At 32.1% G+C, this 27,341-nt stretch overlaps 1 protein-coding gene and 1 long non-coding RNA gene across 5 annotated transcripts in view; one reads left to right on the forward strand and one right to left on the reverse strand.

The window, feature by feature from the left end:
• The window catches only part of LOC127738172 (1-phosphatidylinositol 4,5-bisphosphate phosphodiesterase beta-4-like), a 130,554-nt gene that overhangs the window by 10,161 nt on the left and 93,052 nt on the right, over nucleotides 1-27,341 (forward strand). For all 4 annotated transcript variants that reach the window (XM_052249318.1, XM_052249319.1, XM_052249317.1 and 1 more), the window contains exons 2-5: nucleotides 4,486-4,596; nucleotides 11,164-11,244; nucleotides 14,484-14,549; nucleotides 26,315-26,452. In XM_052249318.1, coding sequence (XP_052105278.1) covers nucleotides 4,513-4,596; nucleotides 11,164-11,244; nucleotides 14,484-14,549; nucleotides 26,315-26,452 — 369 coding nt within the window. In that variant the 5' untranslated portion in view covers nucleotides 4,486-4,512. The remainder of the gene's footprint in view (nucleotides 1-4,485; nucleotides 4,597-11,163; nucleotides 11,245-14,483; nucleotides 14,550-26,314; nucleotides 26,453-27,341) is intronic.
• LOC127738191 (uncharacterized) lies at nucleotides 7,850-13,063 on the reverse strand. Its single transcript, XR_007999955.1, has 2 exons — nucleotides 13,023-13,063; nucleotides 7,850-7,970 (listed from the first exon to the last, which is right to left on the reverse strand). It is a non-coding gene; the product is annotated as an uncharacterized LOC127738191 (long non-coding RNA).

The following is a 27,341-nucleotide window of genomic DNA, read 5'->3' on the forward strand; positions in this document are numbered from 1 at the left end:
TGTAGGACCACAACAGTCATAGTGGTTTACCATTGACCCTATAACAGTGTATAATATAGGACCACAACAGTCATAGTGGTTTACCATTGACCCTATAACAGTATATACATGTAATATAGGACCACAACAGTCATAGTGGTTTACCATTTACCTACATTGTGTATGGATGAATTCATAGTGGTTATAGACTTTTGTCATAGAAGTTTACTTTTAACCTACACTGTAGATGGGTAGTCATTGTGGATGATTGTGGTTTTACTACGATTTACCTATACTTCAGTGATCAGTTTCAAACAAAATCTTCCAATTAAAGTTGGTCATAAGTCATGAACAATTCGGTATACTTAGGATCAACTTAGTCGTAAGATTTTTTGTGAAACTGATCACAGGGCTGTACATGTACTACACCCTAGGCCTATAGTTAAAGAGGTTTACCATTTACCTAAAGTATATGCATGTAGTCATAGTTGTTTACCATTTACCTACAGTATAGGGCTGTAGTCATAGTGGTCTATCATTTACCTATAGTGTATGGCTGAAGTCATAGTGGTTTACCATTTACATACACCGCAGGCCTATAGTTACCTGTATAGTTAACCAGGTACCTATAGTGTAGACATGTAGTCATAGTGGTTTACCTTTTACCTATATTGCAGGCAGGTAGTCATAATGGTTTACAATTTACCTACAGTGTAGGGCTGTAGTCATAGTGGTTTACCATTTACCTATAGTGTATGGCTGTAGTCATAGTGGTTTACCATTTACCTATAGTGTAGGGCTGTAGTCATAGTGGTTTACCATTTACCTATAGTGTAGGGCTGTAGTCATAGTGGTTTATTAATGTCTTCAAATCAATAAAAAAAAAAACACAGCAGTCACTGTAGATACAGCTGTCTTGAGTTGACCAAGATACAGTAAGTCAGGATATTTTAGCAGTTTTCACCAAAACAGTAGGAGTTGAACTTTGGTGTGTAAAATTTTTGCACTTTGGGACAATCACATATTTTGATTTTATCATAATGGAATTCATTACTCAACTTCTGAAATTGAACAATACTGCTTGTATGTAATTTAATTTTTTGCACATTTACGTTTATCATAACTTTCAAATAGAGTCAATTTGGCTAATTTATTACTAAAAATTCAAGTTTTAGAAAATATCAAAATTTAAAGAGAATTTCAACAAAAGTAAAAACAAACCAACCCCTATTTGAACCTCATCTTCTCAAATACAATCACAGTAATAACCTTTGTTTTATGTTATGATTTTTCAAAGAACCTATCTTGATCTGATGCTTGAGGATACTAACACAGTTACTGATTGTTTAAAATACTTAAATATAGAATGAAATTAAATAAAACAGACAAATGACAGACCTGATTGCTTCTTTTTGGATTACTGGATTCAAGCTTAATTTTCTTGATCAGATTGTGGAAAGAGTAGTTTAACTTTAGACATTAAACAATAGATATGTTTAATTAAGTATTTAGGCTTTTCTACTAGCTTGTTTTTCCATCTGGCATTAAGAATCTTTCATTACTTGAAGTGTTTTGATCTCTTGTTTTAGCTAAACACTTATCGTATCTTCAGATGTAAATTCCTGCCAGGTATTGCCTTTTTTTCAAATAGCACAAAAACAGTGCATCTTCAAATACTATTGTTAATTAATTAAATAAAGTGGTGATCAGGGTTCTCACTATGGAATTTTGAAGGAGAGTCCAGGGACTCATCATTTTTGGCTATGGCGAGTCCAACAGTGAGAAAATGAAATTCTATTGCTATAGAAGTTATTATTTTAGTCACCATGACAAAAAAGAGCAAGGAAATGACATCAAATTTAGATAATTTTTTTAAACTTTTGATATAAAATGATGACTTGCTCAATTGATACAACATTTTATAATCTTGATGCATCTTTGGACTTACCAGTTTTGAAAATGATGACTCATGGACTAGCCTTAGTAAGAACTGTGGTGATGATGTCAAGTATTTTAAAATAGGAACAAACTAAGATGGGGGTAACTTTCAATGACATACAAACCAAAAGACATGGTCATTGTACTTAATACTGCAATAATGTGATGTAAAGCTTATTTCATAGGTAACACTTGGTGACTAAATGGTGCATGTATTTGCTCATTGTTGATTCACATTTTTGGTTTAATCAAACTGGGCATTTTGTTATTTTCGTAATCCTTATTTATATTTAAAACAGAGTGTTTGAGTACAGAATATTTGGACCAACAATTTTTTGGACTAGCAGACCTTCAGACTCTCAGACTTTTGGGCTAGCTAACACTTGGACCAATTGACTCTCTTACTGTTAATGTGTCTCACTGCCACAATTGACTTAGAATCCTGTCATATTAAAGTAAATTTTACCTTTGTGAAGTTGGTTGTGTTAGAAATTGCATTTTAATTACATCATAAATATACAAAGCAAACTTCGAAAGCTACTGAGGAAAAACATATTAACCAAATTCAATATCGATTGATTTATATCAGCAAAATTTACTCATTAAAGCTTTTATTTACTCTGGAATTGTAGCATAGATATTGAAAAATTTAACAATAAATTTGACAATAATCAAATGCAAATTTCCTTAAATGATTAGCCTAATAATGCAACTGGGGGATTTTATTCTAAAAAATTAGCATTAGAAATTCAATAAATATCATGATATATTAATTTAAAATCATTATAAAAGAAGAAATGATGGCTTTATTTAGATGATTTGATTTTTAATGAAACTTTAAAAGTTATGAATGATGTTTTATAAATTGATCTGTTACTTGCTGAGCAGATGTTGATCACTGAGCATTGACGTCACATAGCGTCAAATATCGAATTTCCTATCAAACCCTATTCTGTCAGCTGTCATCAGGAATTCTTACTAAGACATTGTAAGATTTATAGATACTGAATAAACTATGATTACTTGCATGGGAATATTAAAAGAAATTTTATCAAAATTAAAAACCAATTGTTCAGAGAACAATTGAAGGTCTTTCCACCAGTAAGGATCTTTTTTGATATGAAATATTAAAATTTGGTTTTAAATGTCAATTCCAGAGTCAAATGACAGCTTATTGTACGCTGATTCCAAAAATATATGGTTTCTATACAAAAAGATATAAATAAGGGAGATATTTTTTTACTTCCGGTTTGAAAAATGTCACTTCTGGTATTGTTTGATAGTTAACTTGACACTGATTCCAAAAATATATGGTTCTATATACTTTTACATTAATTTAATACAAAAAATAGCTACTTCCGGTTTACAAAAGGTCACTTCCGGATTGACTTTTCAAGTTCAAATGTCTTGCAACCTAATGCAAAAAGTCCCATGGCTTTATCATGTATACTTATGAGGTAAAAGCAAAGGTCAAAATCTAGAACGTTTAATTTACCTATGACCTTGAGCTCAATTTCAAGGTCATAAACCAAAGACCTCAAATCAAAAGACCCTAGGTCTTAATTATATATGATAAATGAGTTATATCATCATACGTGTAATTTTAAATATGATAGGGGAGAAAACTCCCATTAAATGTCTCTGAACGCTTTCAATTCATATTTACCTGTTACGACATATCGCAACTAACAATTCTGTAAAATATTATGTCGATATCTTATAAGATTTCTGAAAATTAGTGATAAGCCAAAATCAAAATTTTGAACATGACCTTGACCTTGACCTCATTTTCATTTTTATGGACCAAGGACCTCAAATCAAAAGACCCTAGGCCTCTATCACTTATGGTTTTCCAGTTACAAATACATTTCACATATATCAAATACAAAAGGGGAAATAACTCTCATATGGAGTCTTCGTAAAGCTTCGGTCTAAATAAAACCTAACATCCTGAGGATATAACGAGCAATTTGGAAAAATAAATTTGTCGCTTTCTTTTACGGTTGCGGAGGAGATCTCATAACAAGAAAAACAGTGTTTGGGGAGATAACTCTTACAAAGAAAAGTGTTCGGTTAAACAGGGTCAGTTTCAAAAGCGTATAGACTGTATGATATCATATACCAAAAAACTAAGCGACATCTTTTGAAACAAAAATACACTGCAAGAAAAAAATTAGGCGGAAGAAAAAAAAAATAATCAGAAGAAAACCAATAGGTCTTTCCACGGAAAGGTGGAAAGACCTAATTAAATATAGACTTGTCATCAAGAGAAAGTACAGGAGATGTATTTTAAGATATAAAATGTTCAAGATATTGTATTCTGTTTACAGATAGTTGAGAGTTATGAGTTTATTGTGTTGGTTTGTAATTGGCAATTAGTTGAAAACTGAAGTTCTAAGTTACAGATATGTTTTTTTAACAAGGTTATATAAGAATTGACTTCCAAAATAAACATACAATGTAACATGGTGAATTTATGTTTATGTAATTTAAATAAATTTTGAACAATAAACTGAATGAGAAAGTTCTTTGTATTTGCAGTATGTAGAATTTTCTTGACCATTTCAGATGTGATGTTATCTGTGGGAGGTCTTGATGGCCAAGCAATTTGAGTTCCAGTGGCAGATTCCAGTGCCAGAATATTTACAAAATGGTGCTATATTTGATCGCTGGGATGAGGTAAGATTCAACAAGAAACAATCAAATTTTCATCTTTATATAAATCTTCTCTTCTTAAAATGCACAATGGATTTAATCTTAAGAGTTTGTGCTTTATCTCTAGAATGTCCACAAAAAAATTTGTGATTTTGGTCCCAGTTTATCAACCAACATGGCCACCTTGGCTCAAAATATAACATAGAGGTCAAACTGCCAAGTTTTTGCTAATATCTTGAAACTATATAGCAATTACAAATTAACCACCAAAGGGAAAAAAATGGTCAGCACAACAAGGTCTGACCCTACATTTGTTTGTTATATGGAGTTATTGCCCTGGAAATATAAGTTTTTATCAAATTTCACAGTTTTTGACTGTTATCTTTAATACTTTAGGAGCTAGGTTAAAAGTGTAAATTGTAAAAATGATTAGCACAACAAGATGTATTTTTCCTGAAAATCCGAGAAAATCCAGCCACCCATTTTGGAGTTTTTGCCCCTGAAATATCTATTTTGACCAATTTTTGCAGTTTCTGGCAGTTACATTATATCTTGAATAATACAGGAGCTAGGTTCAAATTAAATAATGCAGGTGAGAGAAACAGGCCCAGGTGAGCCTCTTGTTATCATGCTCCGATCTATGCAATCTTGTGAGATATAAATATGACAGCAACGCGCAAGATGTGTCTCTAGTAAATAATTTGAAATAGTCTGCAAGCTATACCATGCATATGTTTTAGTTCAATTAAGTATAAATCTCGGGTAAAGATGCACTTTGTTGAAACTGATAGATGAAATGTCCAGAAACAATGTATTTTTTTATTCAGACACTCCAGTAACCTGGTTCAATATGAAGACCCATTATTCCCCAAATGACTGTTACTTGGTCTGTAAAAATTGATTATAGACAGAAGGTAGACTTGACAGCCTTCCTTTGAATGAATTATGGAGTTTTCAATATATTTTTACATCTCCTTTATCAAATGTGACATTGAAAAATGGTGAAACTAATGACCACTTAAGTCTCTATTCCAGTCACATGATTATTAAACAATTTATATGAACAACAGACAATATCTTGGTAATTAAAGTTATTTTGGTTTTGAAAAGAACTGCGGTAAGAATTGTGGTGGTTTTTCTTTTAATCTCACATGGGTAGTTTAAGAATATGATCATATATAATTGAAAACCTGTTTTACTACGTAAATGGTGCTTTTGTTGTCATGTTTCTTACACTTAATTGTATTGATTTTCTACACAGTCCATATCTTTTGGGAATATTTCATTGAATGTACAGCTGAATAAGTCAGATTATTCAAATTTTTCTTTCAAGGAAAGGAAGCATGTATTACAAAATAAAGAAATATGTTCTATGCAGATTTAATTAGGGATAACAAGATAATGGTATAACAGGGGAAATTTGTATAGATTCTACTTCCAGTACTTTGTCAAAGGTGTGATAAAAACTCCCTTTAATTGCGTGATTCAGTTTCCATAATAACAGATAGTCGGTTAATTTATTATTAGATGGGAATAAATATTTTGTACATGCTAAAATCACTTCTAAATATGTTATGAAATATGACATTTTAAAGTGTCAATTGAATATACAGTAATATTACAAATATAACAAATCTTAAATGTTTCAAGTGACAACATACTTTTCTAGAGTTGATGAGTTCTAATCATTACCATTGAGGAAGCATGACCTTTAAAACATATATAGGTTCACATGATATAAATATTGCTATTTTTGTTTGCTTTGTTAAATGTCTGATTATATCATATTTTGAAATTTATTGTGTGAAAGAATTAGCCCTTTAGTTGGTAAGAGAAACCATAGAAAAAACAAATTAACTGCTATACTTTCATTTACAAAGAGACAGGACTTAGATTACTCTCATATGATAATTATATTAGGGTGTTTAAACCTAAAACAGGCTTATATTTCTTGAAACAAACTTTAAGTTATATGAGAAAGCAAATGAAATTCATAAATAGGAAAGACACATTTATAAACATGTAAAATATAACAAATTAACTTCCTCCTTTCATTTAGTAAGAGGTCTGTATTATATTGTCGTCCGCGTGATGAGGTGCAGGGGATATAGAAATAAGGGCGTTCCTCGGGCCTTGTAAGCGTTCTCTCCTGTTCAGTTCTTGCTAGATATTTATAAAATTTATATCAAGGGTTAGTACAGCCATGTCTTGGACAAGTTGGAAAATCAATGCCAATCAATTGTTTTTAAAAGAGTTATGCCCTTCGAAATATTAATCATGGAAAATTGCATTTTAAGCACTCTGAAGCCTACATTTTTCTGCAATATTTATAAAAAGTTTGAAAGATTTTTATGTATTTTATTTAGTTAAATGCCCTTGGACAAGTAACATGATAAAATCTTTGCAACATGGGGGACATTGCTGTTCTTTTATGTTTGAGGGACTTATGTTAAGTTTTTCCATGCATGGAATAATATTTCATGCACCAATTTTGACAATTTTTATATGCCCGTTTACGGGATGTGTTATGGTATACCTCTGTCCGTCCATCGTCAACATGTCGTACATTAACTCAAAAACGCTTTAACCAATTTGCATAAAACTTTGGTGAATTGTTTATATCTATTGACGTGAGCTCCGTTTCTTTTTTATAAATTTTAGATTTTACGTTTCCGAGTTATGGGGTTTTATTCATTAAAAAAAGGAGGATTTTCCAGTTTTCGGACAATAACTCAAGAATGCTTTCACCAACTTGCAAGAAATTGTTTATATCTATTGACATGAGCTCCCTTTCGATTTTTATATATTTTAGATTTTACGTTTCCGAGTTACAGGGTTTTATTCATAAAAAAAAGGGGGATTTTCCAGTTTTCGGACAAAAAATCAAAAATGCTTTCAGCAGTTCTTATGAAACTTTGATGAATTGTTGATATCTGTTGATGTAAGCTCCCTTTAGAATTTTATTAATTTTAAATTTTACATTTCTGAGTTATGGGGTTTTATTCATTAAGAAAGGGGGGATTTCCAGTTTTCGGACAATAACTCAAAAATGCTGTCAGCAATTCTCATGAAACTTTGGTGAATTATTTATATCTATTGATGTAAGCTCCCTTTACATTTTCATAAATTTCTAATATGACATTGAGAATTAATTGAACTTTAATTGTTTATAGTCTGACAACAGATTTACTAAGTATTGTGCAACAGCACAGTGTATTGCACAACAGCAAGAAAACTTTAATTGAATATAAATTCAATTCATATAACCAATTTCAAGTTCTTTGACTACATTTATTCAGAAACCTATAATATGTCAAATATTTAATACAATCCAAATTCAGACCTGTATCAAGCTTGAATATTGTGTCCATTTTTGCCCCAACTGTTCAGGGTTGGACCTCTGCGGGCGTATCCTGCTGCGCTCAGCGAAGCAGTTTATTTTAATAATTCACAACATCATTTTATGTGTATAGTATAAGAAATTTCTGCAACTATACACATAAAATGATGTTGTGGAATATTAAAAAAATTGTCAATACAAAGATCATTTTATGCTCAAGTTATTTTATTATTTTGCATTTAATATGAACTAAGTTAAGGGAGATGTAGGGCACAATATATACGCCAATGATACAGCAAGTCCATTTGTAAGATAACAACAGTCCTCTTAAAGATGTACAATGCAGTTCTGTATTATTAAAATCATCACCTACATTCTCAAATTGCCTGAATAAATTTTGTTTGTGTCTTATTACAGACAATTCCCTTATTTTTAATTATCTATTTTTAAGGTTGATGAAAATAAAAAATAAATATCTACATTTTTTAGCTCACCTGGCCCGAAGGGCCAAGTGAGCTTTTCTCATAACTTGTCGTCTGTCGTCGTTAGCTTTTTACAAAAATCTTCTCCTCTGAAACCACTGAGCCAAATTTAACCAAACTTGGCCACAATCATCATTAGGGTATCTAGTTTTAAAAATGTGTCCAATGACCCCGCCAACCAACCAAGATGGCCGCCATGGCTCAAAATAGAACATAGGGGTAAAATGTAGATTTTGGCTTATATCTCTGAAACCAAAGCATTTAGAGTAAATTTGACATGGGTAAAACTGATAATCAGGTCAAGATCTATCTACCCTGAAGTTTTCAGACAAATCTGATAACCTGTTGTTTGGTTGCTGCCCCTGAATTGGTAATTTTAAGGAAATTTTGCGGTTGTATATTGGTATGACGTTGGCGTCGTCGTCGTCCGGCGTTGTCGTCGTTGTCCGAAGACACATTGGTTTTCGCACTCTAACTTTAGTTTAAGTAAATGGATCTCTATGAAATTTTACCACAAGGTTCAATACTACAAAAGGAGGGTGGGGATTGATTTTGGGATTGATTTTTAGGGGCCAAAAAGGGGCCAAAAATAAGCATTTTTGTAACTTCCAGACATAACTTGTGTGTTAATGTATGGATCTCTCTGACATTGTACCACAAGGTTCCATTTCACAAAGGGAATGCTGGGATTGATTTTGGGGGTAATTGCCTCCAAATTTTAGGAATTAGGGGCCAAAAAGGGGCAAAAAACAAGCATTTTTCTAGTTTCATGACAATAACTTGTGTCTAAGTGTATGAATCTCTCTGACATTGTACCACAAGGTTCCATATCACAAAGGGAATGCTGGGATTGATTTTGGGGGTAATTTCCTTAAAATTTTAGGAATTAGGGGCCATAAAGGGGCAAAAACAAGCATTTTTCTAGTTTCATGACAATAACTTGTGTGTAAGTGTATTGATCTTTATGAAATTGTACTACAAGGTTCCATATCACAAAGGGAAAGCTGGAATTGAGTTTGGGGGTAATTGCCCAAAAAGTTTAGGAATAAGGGGCCAAAAAGAGGCCAAAAATAAGCATTTTTCTAGTTTCCAGACAACAACTTGAGTTCAAGTGTATGGATCTCTCTGAAATTGTACTGCAAGGTACTATACCAAAAAGGGAAGGCTGGGATTGATTTTGGGGGTAATTCCCTCAAAATTTTAGGAATTAGGGGCCATAAAGGGGCAAAAAAACAAGCATTTTTCTAGTTTCAGGACAATAACTTGTGTGTAAGTGTATGGATCTTTTATGAAATTGTACTGCAAGGTTCCATATCACAAAGTGAAAGCTGGGTTTGAGTTTGGGGGTAATTGCCCTAAACGTTTAGGAATTAGGGGCCAAAAAGGGGCCAAAAAACAAGCATTTTTCTAGTTTCCAGACAATAACTTGTGTTCAAGTGTATGGATCTCTCTGAAATTGTACTGCAAGGTACCATGCCACAAAGGGAAGGCTGGGATAGAGTTTGGGGGTGATGAATCATAAGGGGGTTCAAAAAATTTGTAGGGGATTTTTTTTTCCTTTTTAAATTGGTTATTTCTGATTTATATATAAAAGCAAATAATAATGATATGGTTTGAATAGGTAAATTAAAAAAATTTAAGTTCTTAGACCACATTCATTCTGTGTCAGAAACCTATGCTGTGTCAAATATTTGATTACAGTCCAAATTCAGTGCTGTATCAAGCTTGAATGTTGTGTCCATACTTGACCCAACTGTTCAGGGTTCGACCTCGGCGGTTGTATCAAGCTGCGCCCCAGTTTTATTGGTTATTATCTTGAATATTATTATAGATAGAGATAAACTGTAAACAGCAATAATGTTCAGCAAAGTAAGATCTACAAATAAGTCGTCATGACCAAAATTGTCAGTCGACTCCTTTAGGAGTTATTGCCCTTTATAGTCAATTTTTAACAATTTTTCGTAAATTTTTGTAATCTTTTCCAAAAATCTTCTTCTCTGAAACTACTGAGACAAAGTTAACCATACTTGGCCATAATCATTTTTAGGGTATCTAGTTCAAAAAAATTTGTCCGATGTCCCCGCCTTTCAACCATCATGGTCGACTTGGTTAAAAATAGAACATAGGGGTAAAATGCAGTTTTTTGGTTTATATCTCTGAAACTAAAGCATTTAGAGCAAATCTGACAGGTGGCAAAAATGTTCATCAGATTTAGATTTATCTGCCCTGAATTTTCAGACGAATCCGACAACCCGTTGTTGGTTTGCTGCCCCCGAGTTAGTAATTTTACAGAAATTTTGCAGTTTTTTGTTATTATCTTAGATATCATTATAATATCTAATATCTAAAACTATTAATTATGATTTTAACCTTATTTTACATGATTTCCAAAGCACCAGTAAATACAGGTGAGCGACACAGGCTCTTGAGAGCCTCTAGTATTGTTCATATGAGAATTATAAAAAAAAAATCTGTAATATCCATTAACGAGGGTCTGGATGGGTGTAAAGAATAAAGAATAATGGGCAGTCAAAATCAACAATAGAAAAAAATAGGCAAAAAAAAACCCAGAGAATAATTGGGTGCTTAAATAAAAAGAAAAGAGAATAATGGCCGAACAAAATTTTGAAAAGAAAAATTACCTGAAATATAATAAAATACATAAAAGAAGGCCCTTCATCCAGACCCTTGTTAACCAACTTATTAAACATTTATAACAGTGCATAATTTTTATAAGAAACCATTTGTTACTGAATTTTCTATTTACAGGAATCAGGTACATTGGAACCTAAATGCTTGGTTAAGGTAGATGAAAATGGATTTTTCATTTACTGGAAGAGTGAAGGCAGGGTAAGCTTAAACATCTATAGATATTTTATTGTATTAATACTGATTGAGACCAAAACCATTGTACTGCTTACTTGATTTCTTAAGCTGGCAAATATATCTGAGGCAGGAAGGCACAATTAAAAAAGATCCCTGTATAAAACTGATAAAAAAAGGGGCAGAAGATATCACAGGGAAATCAAAATCATATGTTGAAGAAATTGTCAGATGAAAAAAGCATGAAAAAGAATAGTCCACACAACATAACCAATACACAGAAAACTATTAAAGATTGAGCGAAATAAACCCAACCAGGGGTGAACTCAGTAATGCTTCACAATTGTCACCAACCTAATCCTCGAGTTTGAAAGACCATTGATAATCTGTTTATCACTATTTTGTCTTTGACAAAATTGATGTTTACATTGACAAAAGCATGTGGGCCCTTAGTTATGACGATAATTTTCTATCTCAAGCGAGGAGCATGATATGAAATATTATCGCAAAAAAAAGATAGAAAAATACACAAAATAGCGATAAAAAGCAATATCCAATTATTATGTGTTGTGTAACCATTTTTATACGCCCGTTTACGGGACGTATTATGGTATACCGTTGTCCGTCTGTCCGTCCGTCCGTCTGTCCGTCCGTCGTCCACATGTCGGACATTAACTCAAAAACGCTTTAACCAATTTGCATAAAACTTTGGTGAATTGTTTATATCTATTGATGTGAGCTCCCTTTCGTTTTTTATAAATTTTAGATTTTGTGTTCCCGAGTTATGGGGTTTTATTCATTAAAAAAAGGGGGATTTTCCAGTTTTCTGACAATAACTCAAGATTGCTTTCACCAACTTGCAAGAAATTTTGGTTAATTGTTTATATCTATTGACATGATTTCCCTTTTGATTTTTATAAATTTTAGATTTTACGTTTCCAAGTTACGGGGTTTTATTCATAAAAAAAAGGGGGATTTTCCAGTTTTCGGACATTAACTCAAAAATGCTTTCAGCAGTTCTCATGAAACTTTGATGAATTGTTGATATCTATTGATGTAAGCTCCCTTTAGAATTTTATAAATTTTAGATATTACATTTCCGAGTTATGGGGTTTTATTCATTAAAAAAGGGGGATTTTCCAGTTTTCTGACAATAACTCAAGAATGCTTTCACCAACTTGCAAGAAATTTTGTTTAATTGTTTATATCTATTGAAATGAGCTCCCATTTGATTTTTATAAATTTTAGATTTTACGTTTCCAAGTTACAGGGTTTTATTCATAAAAAAAGGAGGATTTTCCAGTTTTCCGACAATAACTCAAAAATGCTTTCAGCAGTTCTAATGAAACTTTGATGAATTGTTGATATCTGTTGATGTAAGCTCCCTTTAGAATTTTATTAATTTTAGATTTTACATTTCCGAGTTATGGGGTTTTATTCATTAAAAAAGGGGGGATTTTCCAGTTTTCAGACAAAAACTCCAAAATGCTTTCAGCAATTCTTATGAAACTTTGGTGAATTGTTTATATCTATTGATGTAAGCTCCCTTTAGAATTTTATAAATTTTATTTGTTTATAGTCTGACAACAGATTTACTAAGTAATGCGCAACAGCATAGTGTATTGCACAACAGCAAGAAATCTTTAATTGAATATAAATTCAGTTCATATAACCAATTTCAAGTTCTTCGACTACATTTATTCAGAAACCTATAATATGTCAAATATTTAATTACAATCCAAATTCAGACCTGTATCAAGCTTGAATATTGTGTCCAATTTTGCCCCAACTGTTCAGGGTTGGACCTCTGCGGGCGTATCCAGCTGCGCTCAGCGAAGCAGTTTATTTCTTATGGTTAAAATGATCTTTGTCCTGTTGAAATATTTTCAATTTCACTTACTTCAAATATAAGTGCTCTTAGGGTATTGAGAATATTGTGTCAGGAACCCAGACTTCTGTTAACAACAGACATTTTAAAACTTTTCATATGCTTCAGAACAGAATCAGATATATATATAGCTTGACATGTGGTTTTGACATGGTACTGGTGATATATATATATATAGCTTGACATGTGATTTTGACATGGTACTGGTGATTTAGAGATTGACATGTGGCTTTGACATGGTACTGGTGATACAGAGATTGACATATGTCTTTGACATGGTACTGGTGATATATAGCTTGACATGTGCCTTTGACATGGTACTGGTGATATAGAGGTTGACATGTGGCTTTGACATGGTACTGGTGATATATATATATATATAGCTTGACATGTGATTTTGACATGGTACTGGTGATTTAGAGATTGACATGTGGCTTTGACATGGTACTGGTGATATAGAGATTGACATATGGTTTTGACATGGTACTGGTGATAAAGAGCTTGACATATAGTCTTGACTATGGACATATAGTTTAGAACTTGAAATATGGTTTCGACCTTAGATAGGTGATCTGGATCTTGACATTTGGTTTTACTTGGGACAGGTGATGTAAAGCTAGACATTTGGTTACACTCGGAACAGGTGATGTAGATTGGACCATTCCATTTAATATCTGAAAAAGGGGGGTGGTGGATGGTGTTTTTGAGGGGTATCAAAAGTCATTTCATAATGGTACCGATTAGCTCATAATATATATGAGAGGTACCCATGTTTTTTTTCTGAGGGGTCTTTTCTTGTTTGAATATGTAAAAATGAGGGGTTGATGGAACGATTTGGCATCTGAGGGGTTTTAAGCCAAGCATCTGAGCGGTTGAAAATTGCCTGAAAATTTTTCTTAAGGGGGTGTTTGACATGGTAACCATCTACCCCCATTGTTCAGAAATTAAAAGGAATGGCCCATTGTGACATAAGCCTGTATGATTTGATTTGAGACAGGATAAACTTGACAGATGGTTTTGGCTTGGGACAAGAAATATAGAGCTTGCCATAAAGTCTTAAATAAGGAGAGGTGATATATGGCTTGATGTATGGTTTGGACTTGGGACAAGTGATGTAGAGCTTGCCTTTAAGTCTTAAATTTGGACAGGTGATACAGAGCTTGACTTATGGTTTGGACTTAGGACAAGAGAAAAGAGCTTGTCATACAGTCTTAAATTTGGCTGGGAGCTTGTTCGATTTTTTCAGTAAAAAGCGACAATTTTATGCCTTTTCATAGTTTGAAAATTATTCATATCATCAAATTATAAAAAGATTCATCGCCATTGCCTTCTATAGTTTTTTTTTATTTTTACAAAAATAGAATAACTTGTATTGCAGGAAGGACAAGTTCGTGAAATTTCCCAGGTGAATGATATCAGATTAGGACTGGCACCTAAGATAAATGTAAGTACTGAATCACAGCTTAATATAAAACTTGCTGGTCAAATACCAATTTTTAAGCAACATTTGATTGGATGACAATGAAAATGTCATGTGATCAGTCTATGTGTATTCAAAATTAGAAAACAGAGAATCTTGTTTTTAATGATATTGAAAAATGAGGAGATCTTCCACAAGTGAAAGAATAATGATCTTTGCTCAGTTGGAGGGCATATTTTTTGTCTTCGATTTAAAATAAAATCATCTTTCCAAAAAGATATGTATCTTATTTTTTGCTGACTTTTTTGTTTTCAACACCTGCAATTTTTCGAAATGGTTTGATGAAAATACAATTGTCACTTTCAAGAAATAACTGTTCATCACATGTTTGCTTCTTGTAATGCTTCATCTTTGTTCAATTCTAAGTACATCTAAAATCATGTCCTATGTATTGCACTATTTTGAGATACTGAATTTGCTATTAATTCTAATATTGAAATAAAAGAAAGCAATAAACTTGTATACTTCATAATTTAAAGATATTAGCAAATGAGCTTGCCAGCTTTGAGTACTTACTGTTTCTGTATTTAGAAAAGAGAATTCTATATTTGGATTCTATGATCTATATTCAATATTTGGATTTTATTTAAGAAAAATATGATGAAACTTATCACGCAGAAAGATTATTTGCCATATTTAGTGTCACATTACCATAGAAGAGTTAATTGACTTTACATCATAGGTGTAAAATCATTAGCTGGTATCAGAAACAGCATAAGGTGGTTTGAAATATTAAGAAAATTGGCAAATGCAGTCTACAATGGAATCAATTTGAAATCTTGTTAATTTAATGCATAAATTTCAATATCATAATATTATTTCAATATAAACTTTATGGACTAATATTTTATTGCTGTATAATCCAGGAAAAGAAAATATTTTAAACCTGAAATTACATGTCTTTCAGGGAATATTGATTAAACATTTTATACTGCTATTTAGAAAAACTTTGAAATACATTTCATTTTACGGCCATCTTTTTCCAAAATACTACCTTCCTTGGTTGTTACAGAAGACCCAGAATTGTTAAAGGTCAGCAGATGGTTATTGAAATAGGGTTTGTTTTAAGCTGGGTTTCCAGATGATTTCTTTTGAAATATGTTTAACTTTTGCCAAACTTGGGTCGATAATGTCCCATGGAATGAGGAACACTCTAATAAAATTTTATGGTTAATAGTTTAAAGATCAAAGCAGCCATTGATAGACTGAAATTTGGACAAAATATTTATTTTCAGATGTTTTGTTTTGAACCATTTGTCTTACATTTACAAAACTTACAGTCACTTGTTAAAAATAGAAACATGTACATGTCCAATGTCAATTCCACAGAAAGATTTTGTTTACATGTCACTTTGAGACACATGATGGGTATTGACTCAACTGCTTTAGTATTTTGAGGGATAGGTTGCTCATCGAAAGTGTGGGAGTAATGAAATAAGTTTATGCTTCTTCCCCCATTTTCTTTGTGAGCTGGACTTGTTAATTTGACATAGTATGTTTCTTTGATTAGGTACAAAGTTTGATATATACATATATGACACAACTAGTTATTGTCCTGAATTTGCATGTAATATTTGGTGCTGGATAAAGCAGTCATCAGTTAATCCTTCCATAGCTTTGTCCAAATTAACATTGAAATCCTGGTGGATATACCACAGTTCTAGGGATGATAACATGTCTGTTCCAATCATTGTCTTAACATAGGTACACTCAACATAGAAGCTTTGACTATGATGGCATTAACCAAATACATAAAACGTAATATTTCAGTGATGTAAAAGAGCTAGACGATCTGTATTATGTATGAAATAAGGCTGTGGTTTGAAGTTTTAGTAGGACATACATGTCAGTGGACCTAGACCTCATTTCCATGGTTCACAGATTTACAAATTGTTAGTTTCTCATGAATAGAGTAAAATAATGAACTTTTGATCAGTACTGTTTATCAATGTTTATGAATATATTTTGTAAATTTATAAAAGCAAGTAGATAAGAAAAGTTGTATGTAAATTAATATTTTATGTTTAGGAAGTAAAAAAGTATAGGCAGTCGAAATAAAACATTTATTTCCCTTGACTAAGGGTGTCCGTGATATGAAGATTTGGTCACCCTTAAATGTCAAATTTCTCTCTGGCAATACCATCGAACAATATGTATTTTCTTGTATATATTATACTAAAATGAATTTTAATAACAAGAATGTTATAATTAGTTTGGACATTTAAGTTAATTAGATAATATGTGCAAAGAACAGTTATATTTGCATCTACACTACCTTGGACCAGTACTACTCCCCAGCTTGCTTCATTTGAAAAAAATAAGTGTAAAATTCATATTCTGGAAATGGGTTTTGGTCATAGGCTGCAAATTAATTCCTCTTTTGTTGCTTGTATTGAAATATCAACATGATCGCATGGTTTAAAACCTTGAATTTTTTTACTTTTATATCAGGATTAATAGGAATTCCATCTGTTTTTGTTATTAAAATATAAATCTTTCTAATAGTCATTGCTTTTAGAAAACATTTTTGTGGTTGAAATTGCTGTGTTTTCTAGAGGTATGAATGCAAAATTTATAATTTCTTTGTTTTATTGACAACCTATGAGTTTCATTAATTAGCTTGATGGAACATGAATCAATACCTTACAGATTTGATATAGATATTCAGAACATGGAAACATTTATGGGTTTATAGAGTCATATCTAATGTTGGTGTTAACAAGATAATTATTTGTGGGTTATCTTAAATAACTGGAATATTAGATGCTTGTACTGAATATTCCCTATAATGATGAAGTGAGCTGTGAATACTTTGTTTTTTTAAGTTTTAGAAATATGTTAATTTATTTCATTTCACAGTAGATGTTAATCATCTGCTAACAAGTTGTCTTGTAAATGAGTTTTGTATTGCCACCAAAATGAGTTACATTAGGAAAACATAGGTAGTACCTAATAGGCAGCGTTTACAATATGCCAAAACTCATTATCTGATCCCTCTAAGATTACCAAATGTTGTAAGGAGGTTGTATGTGATGAGACGGTTATTAATGCTACAGTTGTCAAGTTAAGATCTGTGTCTCTGAGTATAATGGGTCAACTATATTTGGTGAAATGTTTGTTGATTATTGGAATGCTGTTACATGTAAGAATATCTAAATTCAATGTATATATATATGTGTTTTTTGTATGGTTGCAATGAAATTCATAGGCAATATATAGAAATGGTGTCAGGCAACAAAGGCAACAGTGACAGCATTTGCTAACCTTGACCTTATTTTTTAGGGTTCATTGTTTATACTACGTTTCATGATTAGGTCCATTAATTAGGTACTTTATGTGATAGGTGATCTATATTTGGTATATGGAATGATTGTAAGGTAAACATGTCCATCTGGCAGGGTTTATCTGACCTAGCTAGACTTCATTTTAATGGTTCATTGGTCGATGTTTTGTTTTTGTCGAGCCTGCGACTTCTGTCGAGCCTGCGACTTTTGTCGCAGAAAGCTCGACATAGGGATAGTGATCCAGCTACGGCGGCGGCGGCGTTAGCTAACTTCTTAAAAGCTTTATATTTTGGAAGCTAGAAGACCTGGATGCTTCATACTTTGTATATAGATGCCTTATGTTACGAAGTTTCCGTCTGTCATATGTCCATTGTCCTTGACCTCATTTTCATGGTTCAGTGACTACTTGAAAAAAAAGTCAACATTTTTTGTAATGTTAATTTCTTTCTTATTTTGAGTAATAGGATAACTATATTTAGTATGTGCGTACCTTGCAAGGTCCTCATGCCCGTCAGACAATTTTCATTTGACATCGACCTCATTTCATGGATCAGTGAACAAGGTTAAGTTTTCGTGGTCAAGTCCATATATCAGATACTATAAGCAGTAGGTCTACTATATTTGGTATATGGAATGATTGTAAGTTGTACATTTCCAACTGGTAGGTGTCATCTGACCTTGACCTCATTTTCATGGTTCAGTGGTCAAAGTTAAGTTTTTGAGTTTTGGTCTTTTTTTCTAATACTATATGCAATAGGTCAACTGTAAATGGTGTATGGAAATATTTTATGATGTACATGTCAGTCTTACAGGTTTTATTTGACCTTAACCTCATTTTCACGGTTCATTGCTCAATGTTAAGTTTTTGTGTTTTGGTCTGTTTTTCTTATACTGTATGCAGTAGGTCAACTATACTTGGTGTATGGAAATATTTTACAATATACATGTCAGTCTGGCAAGTTTTATTTGACCTTGACCTCATTTTCATGGTTAATTGCTTATATTAAGTTTTTGTGTTTTGGTCTGTTTTTCTTAAACTTTAAGCAATAAGTCAACTATATTTGGTGTATGGAATGATTGAAAGGTGTATATGTCTGTCTGGCAGGTATCATCTGACCTTCACCTCATTTTCATGGTTGATTGGTCAATGTTCAGTTTTCCTGGTTAACTTTGTTTCTTAGATACTTTAAGCAATAAGTCAACTATATTTGATGCATGGAATGATTTAAAGGTGTACATGTCTTTCTGGAAGGGTTCATCTGACCTTGACTTCATTTTCATGGTTCATTGGTCAGTATAGAATTTCCATGGTTTGGTCTGTTTCTTTTATACTATAAGCAATAGGTCATCTATATTCTGTGTATGGAATGATTGTATTAAAGGTGTACATGTATTTCCAGCTTGGTTTATCTGACCTTGACCTCATTTTCTTGGATCATAAATGTTAATGTGATACTTGTAGTAAAACTTTATATGTAGGACTATCAACATAAAATCAATGGTCAGTATAGTAGGCGAGACATTTCCGGTTGTGCACTCTTGTCCTACCGAAGGTCCTGGTTGGGCCGCATGAAACAGCCAATAGTGCTTAAAGTGTTGTTTAACACCAAATAATCAATCAATCAATCAATCAGCTATAATAATGACAAGGTGTACATGTCAGTCTAGCGGGGTTCATCTGACCTAAACTTTATTTTCTTGGATCAATGTTAAGTTTATGCGATTTAACCTTGATCTTAAAGACTTTCAACACAAAATTCATTCATAATCAGTTAATAAAGCTAGATATTTCAGCTTGTGCACTCTTGTTTAGTTTCCTGTAGACCTTCCTAGCTGATATTGCAATATCAACACCAATTACATCTGCATTTGTATCTGCAACTCCCTCTTACCTTATGACTGGATTTCAGAAGATCTTCAGAACCTGCTAGTTTTGGGCTTTTTCCATTTAATTTTTTAATCACAACGGATTTTTTTTTCTGGTACCTTTCCATGTGTATATTAATTGTTGTTGGTTCATTAGGATAAGAATTTATGTGCTCAGTTAACAGTCTTTTGCAAGTTAGTTTTTGAAATGCTTTTACATTAGCATCTTAATACATCATTTTGTATCGGACATTAATCCATACCCCTGAGAAATTCTGTTCAAGAAAATCGAGATTTACATTTTTATGAAGTCTTAAGATGACTATTCTTGTAGCAATGACCTTCACTGAAAATTTATTGGTCTAGTAGAATGAAGGACTAATTGTATGATAATGAGATATTTTAGTATAGTGTCTGTAGACAATAGTGCTTGGTGTATATTATTGATCAAGACTTCATCAGACATGACATTTGATATTTAGATTTTATATAAATTCTACGTAGAATTGATAAAACATCAAATTCCTATAATCAGTTACAAATATAGTCAAAAGTTGAGTTTTATTTTTAGCTCACCTGGCCCATAGGGCCAAGTGAGCTTTTCTCATCACTTGGCGTCTGTCGTCTGTGATTGTTGTCTGTCGTTGTCTGTTTACTTTTACAAAAATCTTCTCCTCTGAAACTACTGGGCCAAATTTAACCAAACTTGGCCACAATCATCATTGGGGTATCTAGTTTAAAAAATGTGTCCGATGACCCTGCTTGCCAACCAAGATGGCCGACATGGTTAAAAATAGAACATAGGGGTAAAATGCAAGTTTTGTCTATTATTTTGAAAACTGTTATAAATAGAGAAAATCTGAAATTGACAGAAATGTTCAAAATGTTGAGCTCTACCAATTGTTCATATATGTCAAAACTATCAGACAACTTCTTAACCATTTTTTTCCATTTTTAAGCTGATTTTCAAAAGAAAAATCAGTTATTGATTCAGGGAGGTACAGCGGGCGGGCGGAAGGCTGCCAAACGGTGTCTGTTCATTAACATGGAAACGCTTTGACGAAATCTTATCAAATTTAGTTATGTTGTTTCTTGTGACTAAATGAAGGTCAAGTTCAATATTCATGATTTTAGCTGTTCTCGTTGTTGAGTTGTAGACCTTTCAGTAGCAAAAGTGATTCTTATTATATGATTTATTTATTTTGAGTTATTACCCTTTGAACGGAAATGGTGTAATTAATAAGTATATGACTATCTAAACAGTGTCCATTCATTAACATGAAAACGCATTGACGAAATCTTTTCAAATTTAGGTATGTTGTTTCCTGTGACTAAATGAAGGTCAGGTTCAATTTTAACGATTTAAGCTGTTCTCGTTGTTGAGTTGTAGACCTTTCAGTAGCAAAAGTGATTCTTATCATATGATTTATTTATTTTGAGTTATTTCCCTTTTTGCCTATTATCTTGAAAACTATAATAGATAGAGAGAAACTTTAAAATGCAGAAATGGTCAGCAAGACAAGTTCTACAATTAAGACAATAGGGTAGAAATCGTCCAATGATTCCTTATTGGAGTTATTGCCCTTTGATGACGATTTTTACCAATTTTTTGCGTTTTTGCCTTTTATCCTAAAAATTATAATAGATATATAGAAACTAAAATAAGCAAAAATGATCAGCAAGACAAGATCAACAATTAAGACAATCGGGTAGAAATCGTCCAATGATTCCTTATTGGAGTTATTGCCCTTTAATGAAGATTTTTACAATTTTTTTTGGGCGTTTTGCCATATATGATAAAAACACTGATAGATGGATAGAAACTTATGATTAGCAAGACAAGATCTACTCACAAGTAAAATTTTTTCGACATTTTTAGTAGACTGTCACTCCTCATAGGAGTGATTGCCCTTAAATGAGGATTTTTTTTTTACCCTCTTTTGCATTTTGAGCAAAAACTAAAGATAGAGAGAAACTAAACAGGCTAAATGATCAGCAATACAAGATCAACAAAACAAAGATTTTTGTCATGAATTATATTCTCGTCTACAATGTTGGAGAGTGTCCTTTGTTGAAATATGCATATAGACCAAGGTGAGGGACACAGGCTCTTTAGAGCCTCTAGTTTATTTCCTAAAAAACAACACATTTTTGTGGCATACAGCTTCTGTACTGGTTTAAGTTTAAAAAGAGCTCGTTCATCCCTATTGGCATTTTACGTGATGTTTTCATATTGTAATAATCAAATCAGTTGATTTAGCTTGTTAATGAAATAAGTTAATTAACTTTGTTAATTAAATTTCGCTAACATTGACATAAAGGTCAGACGATATGAATTACAATGCTGTTTTGTTTAATTACTTGTTACTTGTCACATAGAAAAGCAAACAAATATGTAACTAAAACAGAAATTAAAGTATTACCTGGTACAGCTTCTCTAATTTGTAAATTGATATCTAATATGTATCAGAATAACGGAATAATGTAAACAAACTTATTGAAGGGGATACTTTTTTTCTGAGTTTAACCTTTTCTAGCCAACTTTGACGAATTATTTTTCACAATTTTATAACTTTGTTGATGTATCCCTATAAGTGAAAATCATAGTTTGACCTCTTTACGATTGGTATTTGAAACGAAAATTATCTGGTTAACAGTAATGATTACATGAATTAATGCTATATCAGGCAGATTAATACTATGCCATGCAGATTAATGCGATATCAGGCAGATTAATACTATGTAAAGCATATTAATTCTATATCACTAGATTGCTATGATGTCACTCAGATTAATACTATATCAAGCAGATTAATACAATGCCATGCAGATTAATACGATATCAGGCAGATTAATACTATGTAAAGCATATTAATTCTATATCACTAGATTGCTACGATGTCACTCAGATTAATACTATATCAAGCAGATTAATACAATGCCATGCAGATTAATACGATATCAGGCAGATTAATACTATGTAAAGCATATTAATTCTATATCACCAGATTGATACGATGTCACTTAGATTAATACTTTGTCGCTCAGATTAATACTATATAAAGCAGATTAATACTATGTCACCAGATTGTTACTATGTCACTCAGATTAATACTATATAAAGCAGATTAATACTATGTCACCAGATTGATACTATAACTATATCAAGCAGATTAATACTATGTCACCAGATTGTTACTATGTCACTCAGATTAATACTATATAAAGCAGATTAATACTATGTAAAGCATATTAATACTATGTCAGTAGATTGATACTATGTCACTCAGATTAATATTTTATCAAACAGATTAATACTATGTCATGCAGATTATTAGGATATCAGGCAGATTAATACTATGTAAAGCATATTAATTCTATATCACTAGATTGCTACTATGTCACTCAGATTAATATTTTATCAAGCAGATTAATACTATGTCATGCAGATTATTAGGATATCAGGCAGATTAATACTATGTAAAGCATATTAATTCTATATCACTAGATTGCTACTATGTCACTCAGATTAATACTATATAAAGCAGATTAATACTTTGTAAAGCATATTATTAGGATATCAGGCAGATTAATACTATGTAAAGCATATTAATTCTATATCACCAGATTGTTACTATGTCACTCAGATTAATACTATATAAAGCAGATTAATACTTTGCCATGCAGAATAATACTATTTCGCACAGATTAATACAATATAACATATATAGATTACGCCTAACGTATTTCCCAATATAAATATCCTACATATAGTAGGCACTGCTTAAGGAGGGCACCTTTTTTGGTGACAAAATGGACTGAAAACCAGCTTAAAACAGTCAGTTCTGCTGAATCTTACTAAAATTGTCCATCTTGAAATGTTCAAACAAATAACTTAAAAAGTTCTCGGATTTCTGTAAAACCTTTGATACAGGTTTGTTTTAGTTGTGAGATTTCTGGCATGAATTTTGATAGATTAAAAAAATAAAACTGACTTTCAAGTCCTAAATGTTTTAAATGGTATGACAAAAATTTCAGACCTTTGACCCACACCCATATTATTATATTTTATAGCTTGCAATGATGATGATATTGATAATGGGGACAATATACAAAACAATTTATTTATTAAATATTTATTAAACTCAGTAAACATGAATACATTGCAAGAGTGTGTCAAGAGAATATAATTATACATGTACAGTAACAAGAAAAACAAGTATGGAGCTTCATTAACCACCTCTTTATTGAAGGCACCTTCCTTCCCTTGAGGGCCCTTTAAAGACAGGTATGACTAAATAATGCAGGATTTAGATACCTACTTATTAGAAATATAACTTCCTTGACGGATTTTTATACTGAATTATATGACTTTAAATCATTTACTGAATTAATTCAATCAGCTGAATTTTTTACTTGAAAAATGTTACAGTCACTGTTCTATTTTTCTGGCTGAACTCTGCATGTAGGTCAATAGTTCCAACTAATTATTAGTTTTAGTCACTAAAGGTGAACAATTGGAGTACCAATTGGTTTCTATGTCTGTATATGCCTGCAGGTCCACAGCAGGTTCTCAGAAACTGAAAAATATACAGTCATATGATTTGATACCGCTGGATTGACAACAACACTTAAGTGAACTGCAAGTTTTATTGTGTCGACTAGTTTCGCCGATTAGATCGGCGTCTTCAGGACAAATTATATAGAAATTACAATCCCTGAAGTATAAAAAATGGTATCTAAATTTTAACGTCATATGATTTGGTAAGCCCATCCAACTTAGGGAGACATAACCATATGCCATATGACCCATAATTTAGTTGGACGACTTAAAGTTTTTGTAGCTACTAACTCTGAAGTTGACTTTCATTTCAATGAATATTTTTATTATTATATAACTTTATCAAGCCAATTGCCAACGAGACAACTATCCTCCAAAGTTCAAATGAAGTGGATGTTAGCAATTATAGGCAACCGTACCGTACAACCATTCAACAATGAGAAAAACCCATACCATATAGTCAGCTATGAAAGGCCCCGACATGAAATAATTCATTTCAGAAAACTAAACGGCCTTAGTTATAACAAAAACAATTTATGAAAAACAAATATGACAGACGTCAACCAACGACAACCACTGAACTACTGGCTCCTAACTTGGGACAGGCACATAAAGAATGTGGCAGAGTTAAACATGTTTGTGAGCGCTCAACCATCCCCCTAACCTGGGACAGTGGTGTAACAGCACAACATAAGAACAAACTATAAATATCAGTTGAAAAAGGCTTAACTAATCAGATCGATACAAAGAAAAATATCAAACAAAAACACAGACAGGATGTTGCAGGGTTTATATCCATCCCTCATCCCTAACAACAAAAAAGAAACTGAGTACAGATCTAAGAGTACTTGCAGTTACTGATAGCTAGTTCAAAGCCAATAACAACTAATAAAAAAAATCATGTATCTAAGACTAAAGGTGATTATAGATTACCTTGTTTTACCTGCCCACTATCTGAAAAGGGTTGTATATATATATATATATATAGTGAAGGGGGAGTTTGTTTGTTCATTTGTTCATCCATCTGTTCCACTTTTGTATCTGCAACTGCTCCTAAATGGCTTTTTAGAAATTTGTAATAAAACTTTCACAAAATCTGACCCACACGATGCACTTTTCCACCTCCTTTTCATTACTTCAGCTAAATGATATTTAGAGTTTACCTTGTGATGACTTTGTCATGTCCATGCAGTACACATATGTTCCCCCTTTTCCTCCAAGACCCCTAATCAGAATTTAATGACACTTTCTCAAAATCTTCTCCTTATCCTCCTAAACCCCTTTAATATAAGAACTAGAACGTGTTAAAACTTTCTCAGAATAAATGAAATATCTTTACAACACATTAGAAATATCAGATTAGTTGGGGCTCTTTCCTATCATTTATTTGGGATCTTCTAATGGATGATCTATGTGAAAAATTTTGGCTTAAATGAGACAGAAATTAAGAAATTTGCCATCAATTTGAATGTTCAGTGTCTTATCAATATTTGAAAACTAGCTTTAACAAAACATGTAATTTGGTTGAATCCAAATTGTCTTTTTGTTTGTACTTTTTGTATTCTCTCTTTATTTAATGGTTTTAAATATTGTACAAAATGTATTAATGGTAGATGAAAAGTAATATTGATTTGAATGTTCATATTTAGAAGTTTTTCTTTCTATAATACACATTATATAGCCATAAGTATGTCATAAACATCAGAATTCATTATATATTTCTCATAATTCTACTGAATTATGAATAAAAGAAGAAGTGGAATAAGTGTCTTCTCATGTTATTCAATTTCCATTGATTTTGTACTACATGTATTTATACAAAGTTTATTTCACATTTACTCCAAGCTTATAAGGAATGTGCCTTTTTAAGTGATGTTTAGAGTAGGCATTCTCCCATCAAACCTGCCATAGTAAAAGTTGTCCCCCTTTTTTAATAATTGAATATTCACCTCAATGTCACTTATATTTCTTAATGTAAATGGATGAAGGAATGAAGGTAGATTATTAATATTTTTCAGGATCCTAAGACTTATGCTGAAATCGAAGTAAAAGGGAATGGTTCATTGGAATGGCGAACTGTTACAATATGCAGTGGTCTAGACTTAGTGAACATAACCTATACACCTTTAATAGCTGCTGATGTAGACACCTCAAGGGTAAGATTTATATATATATATGTACTTGTCGTCATCTTGTGTTCAAGATTATTTTTTTTATCTTATTAACATGACAAACAAACAAGAAGTTTTATAAATACAACATGAAGACCTGCTTATGTTGAGCTTACCTCGATTCTGATTGGTTGAAATATCAAGTTCTATTCCTCATGTTTTAACAGACTCTCTATTACTTTGACATAAGAAGGTTTCTATGGCATGTTTAAACATATATGTTGAAAACAGGCCATGGAAAGTGCCTACAATGATGAAATAAGATTTTGTACATCTCAGAAATAACCAGGTTTCTGGATATTGCAGGCAATCTAGATGAGAGTTTTATACGACCGCAAAAAAATTATGGATCAAACCGTTTAGGAATTAGGGTCAAAAAAGGGGGAAAAACAAGGGTTTCCTGGTTAATGGACAATTAAAAAAAAGTACAATGTTATGTTTGGATTACCTCCCTTGCACTGCTTTTAAATTATGCACAAAGAAATGTTGTATTGTCTTGAGGTGATTAGCTGTCAATTTATTTTTAGAAGTTACTATTCAAAAATGCTGATTAAGGAATATTAATTTAAGCCATGATTATGTATGTCATTTTCTATTTTAAGACTTTTATGATGTATTTAAATAGGTAATTATGGTTGCAAACTTCATTGGAAATTTGAATTTAGATTATGACCATATCTTGAGGAAAAGAATTTTTTTTTGAAAAAAAGGGGGGGGGGGGGGAGTTGAAAAAAAATTGTGAGGTGGGGGGGGGGACAATTTTTTCTCATATCAGATTTCAGAAATTAAACAGAAATTTTATTTTTTGTCGAGACTGTGACTTTTGTTGCAGAAAGCTCGATATAGGGATATTGATCAGGCAGCAGCGACGGCG

This window comes from Mytilus californianus, unplaced genomic scaffold (genome assembly GCF_021869535.1).
Source record: "Mytilus californianus isolate M0D057914Y unplaced genomic scaffold, xbMytCali1.0.p SCAF_4, whole genome shotgun sequence".
Taxonomy (NCBI): Eukaryota; Metazoa; Mollusca; class Bivalvia; order Mytilida; family Mytilidae; genus Mytilus; species Mytilus californianus.